The 4,395-nt window shown below is 40.7% G+C and overlaps 1 protein-coding gene across 1 annotated transcript; it reads right to left on the bottom strand.

Moving 5' to 3' along the window:
- Positions 1-2,599: 2,599 nt before the first annotated feature.
- LOC141812589 (IRK-interacting protein) lies at positions 2,600-4,149 on the bottom strand. Its single transcript, XM_074700598.1, has 2 exons — positions 4,050-4,149; positions 2,600-3,963 (listed from the first exon to the last, which is right to left on the bottom strand). Exons 1-2 carry the CDS (start codon positions 4,104-4,106, stop codon positions 2,683-2,685), a joined length of 1,338 nt encoding a protein of 445 aa, XP_074556699.1. The 5' UTR covers positions 4,107-4,149; the 3' UTR covers positions 2,600-2,682.
- Between the last annotated feature and the right edge of the window lie 246 nt (positions 4,150-4,395).

Here is a 4,395-nt window from a genome sequence, read left to right as displayed (position 1 = left end):
TAGCCGGTGTCTAAGAGATCCATCAGTGCAAACATAGAATAGAGGAACTCTCATCTCCACTTTTATCTTCCATCATCGACCACCAAAGCACCATCCTCCTTCCAACGAGGTAAAAAGGATTTTCTTCCTTAATCATCCACCACTAGAGCTTCATCTATCTTCATCTTCTTCAACCCAACGACATCTCCACTACAAGCCACCACCGGGGAGTAAAGGGGTTTTCCTTCTTCAACCGGTTATCCATCTACCATCTTCATCTTCCACCATCATCAATAATTAGGGGATCACCTGAGAGTTGCCTCCACCTTCCTCGAACTCTGCTTCTTCTTCATCAACCATCTTCTTCCTCACTAGATGCAATTTCGCAAGCCACTATTGCCGACCTCAGAAGCCACCATTAATGGAGCTTGAAATGAAGAAAGGGATTCCACTTCTCTGTCAGAAGTTCCATTCCGCCATCATCTTGGATCCAATCATCCTCATCTTCATCTCAGTTGAAGACATTTTCCAATCAACCATCCATTGAGTTTTCCTTTTCAATTCTATCTAATGCAAGCTTGGAAATGCCCTAGCTTAGTTATAAGCAAGCATCTTCATGATCCGGAGTTTACCTTATTGTGATGTGTAGATCATTTTCATGTGATTGAAACTTGTTTGGTTGAATCCCATCCATGAGATTGTTTGAATCTGAATTCCATTTTAGTTTGATAAACTTGTGTTCGATTGTTCATTATGTTTCTATTCTTGGTTTCATGTGCAACAGTAGAATAGGATAGCGAAGGTTGATTGTCTTTTAATTGCTTGAATTGAGTTGCATTTATAATTTAATTTCCTTGATTTTCTATTTGATGCAAATAGGTTAATTACTATTGTTGAATGCTTAAATCTCATTAAATGCTTTGTGTTTCTTTAATTCATTACAATATAGTTCAGTTAAATTAGGATGTCTTTTAATTGTGAATATTAAAATTGAATCAAAACCAAATCCCAAAATCAATAACAATTTGAACTTAAGATTTATCATATACCAATTGCATTCTATGTGAGAGACGATTTGAGTTACTATGCGCCCATTTTCCAATTGACATCAAATGAGCGTCCCATTTAAAGTAAACTATCTTAAATACCCCTTAGATTGGATTTTAAGATTTAGGTTGTAGCAACTGATTGATAACTGCTAACACTGTGTAGTAGCTGGTTGCTAGCTTCTACAACAATATCATTATCTTATGTTGATTTTGCATATTGAAGAGTGATAAACTTATTAAAATAATATTTTAAATTATAAAACAAATAAAAGGGAATTCCATGATACCCATTACATTTCAAATGAATATTATCTGATCATGATCAACTATGTAAAAGCTAGTATGTAATTGCTATAACGTGTAGCAACTGATTGCTAACTTCTACAATAGTATCATTATTTTATATTGATTTTATTTATTAGAGAATGATAATCTGATTAAAATAATATTTTAATGAGCAAAATAAACAAAGGAAACAACATGACATCCACTATATTTCAAATGAATATTATCTTTATCACGATCGACTGTGTAGAAGCTAGCAAGTAGCTGTTACAATGTATAGCAATTGGTTGCTAGCTTCTACAATAATATCATTATCTTATATTAATTTTACTTATTGAAGAGTGATAACTTAATTAAAATAATATTTTAATGAGCAAAACAAACTAAGGGGACTTATATGACATCCACTATATTTCAAATGAACATTATTTGATCACGATCAGTTGTGTAGAAGCTAACAGGTAGTTATTACAACGTATAGCAACTGGTTGCTAACTTCTACAATAGTGACATTATCTTATATTGATTTTGCTTATTGGAGAGTGATAACATGGTTAAAATAATATTTTAATGAGTAACACAAATGAAGAAGACCCCATAACACTCATTATATTTTAAATGAACATTATCTACAGATAATTGCTATAATGGATAGTAGCTCACAGCTAACTGCTACACATTGTAACGATTACCTATTAACTATTACAATTTAAATCTTAAAATATAATCTAAGGGTATTTTAAGTAGTTTACTTTAAATAAAATGTTCATTTAATATTAATTAAAAAAAGGAACATCCATCTAACGATTTATCAATTGATGGACGTATTTTTATTTTTTCCCTTACTAAATTAATCAAAATTACTCAAACTTATTTAACTTACTTTAACTTTAACTTGATTTTCAAAATTATTATAGCGTTTATTGTATTTGTAGAGCTATGGTATAGCTATAATAGTTTTTGAAGCTAAATTATGACTAAGTTAAAAATAATAATAATAACATTTAAATAATTTTAATTACATTAGTAAATACTATTTTAATATAAGAGTATTTTATGTACAATAATTTTAAGTTATAGTGAATATATTATAATTATTATAATAAAATAAAAATAAAAATATTTTTAAAATAAAAAATATAACGAGGTAGTGTTTTAATTTTTCTAAAAATATTTTTTATAAAAAAAATAAAAGCGATCCATTTAATTTTGATTTTGATTTTTATTCTTTTAAATGTTAGTTATGGAGGATTAAAACTCTTGTGAATTATGACGGAGACCTATAATACTAGTTACAAGCCAAATTTAATTATTCATCTCGTGTCACGTGATCACCGTCTGCTACCGTACATAGTTAATGCTGTCTACCCTACCTACTATTGCCGCTTCTGCTCCCCTGATTCTGATCCACGTTCCTCCGCTCGTCGACGCTGTTGCTACAGTACACGCACACTACCCTGCACTTGACAACTCCTTCTTTCTCCATATACAAGTCAAATCCCGGCGCCACCATCTCTCTCACCCTCGCAGGAGTCAGCCGCCGCACCCTACTCTCCGCCACGTCCTCCATGAACCGCCCGTCGAACCTCGCCCCTCGCTCCGCCCTGAGTGCCGGAACCGCTGGGTGCACTGACCGCGCCATGAGTCGTACAACCCACGCTCCCTTGGCTGCCCCGAAGAAGGCCTGCAGTAGCCCCTCCGGCCACGCCGGGGTCGTCCAGCCCACCATCGCCACCACCTCACTCATCTTCCGGTCGCAGAAGCGGCTCAGCCCCTCGCTGTGGTGCCGTGTCCCTTTGCTCAGCACGTCCTCCCAGCTGAGTCCCCGAACCTCCTCGTACCCGGATCGGTTCGACTCGCACCGAGCTGCTGGATCGATTAGACCGGATTCTTCCTCGTTGCCTTCCTCCAACCGGGAGTAGAAAACACGGTTCAAGAGAGCCTCCATGTAGACCAGCAAGCAAGCCGGGTTGCTCCGCCATTCGGCCGAGGCCCGGGGATCGAGCGGCTGGATTAGTCCGGCGACTCGGTCTACGGACCGAAAGACGAGCCGGATTTGAGCGATCAGCAAGCGGGCGAAGTGGCGGACCGCAGTCCGTGCTTCTTCCACTGCGAGGCAGAAAGCTCGAGGCGAGAAGGCGACGGGCCGAACCGGCGGGTGGGAGATGGCATGGATGTTTGACTCAATGAGCTCGACCTTGCGCTCGAGTTCGGCGAGCGCGTACTTGAGGCGGGACGCCTCGAGGAGCGCCTCGTCGCGCTTGCGCGTGACGTGGAGGATCTTCCGCGACAGCTCCGCCGCCACGAGCCGCCACCGGTCATCGCGGACCTCGGCGGCGGAGGTCGCGGGGCTTCGGCGGGTGAGGGAGAAGAAAAGGGAGCGCAGGATGCCACCTGGGCTGGTGGAGGACGTGGCGGAGGGGTCGATGGGGACGATGAGTTTGTCGCGGGAGGTTGGGCGACAGTTGTTGCAGGAGACGGCGACGGCCTCGTCGCTCGCGTGCCCTGTTTTGGGGCGCGGTGGCCTCCGGGCGGCGCCTCCGTGGAGCGGGGTGGGGATGCGAGACTCGGGCCGTGGTGGATCCTTGGACGTGGCGCGCACCTGCTGCTCTTCCTTCTCGTCGTCTTCCTCCTTGTCGTGTTCCGGTATCTGTCAACGAGTAATTAAATTGAGAATTCAATGCCCAGAAGAAGAATTGCAGAGATTGTAAGAAATCGAGGAATTGATTTGGCTACAGGAGTGAAGGAGGAGCGAGGAGGGAGACGGAGAGAAGAGGAGGCAGGAGACGCCATGGCGGATGCCTTGCCTTTTTTTCCTTTTGTTTTTATTTTTCTCTCTATTGCTTCTCTGCTCTGGTTATTAATGCTATGCGGAGACTTCACTTTCATGCATTAAATTGGCTGCTTAATTATTGCCTCTCCCGCGTTCGTGTCCAATTCTTAACAGATCATCGGGGGATTATTTAAAGCAGGATTGACAAAGTAAAACACGATTGTTCTCTTCGTGTATTACGTGTTTGATTCCAGATAAACTTTTAACAAATTTGAAATGCAAAAATATTTTCTTTAAAAAAAGAAATAT

The sequence above is a fragment of the Curcuma longa genome, chromosome 19 (genome assembly GCF_044706935.1).
Source record: "Curcuma longa cultivar G26 ecotype Majalengka, Jawa Barat chromosome 19, ITB_CL_G26_1.1, whole genome shotgun sequence".
In the NCBI taxonomy this organism is placed as follows: Eukaryota; Viridiplantae; Streptophyta; class Magnoliopsida; order Zingiberales; family Zingiberaceae; genus Curcuma; species Curcuma longa.
This window is presented reverse-complemented; position numbering and strand designations above follow the sequence as displayed.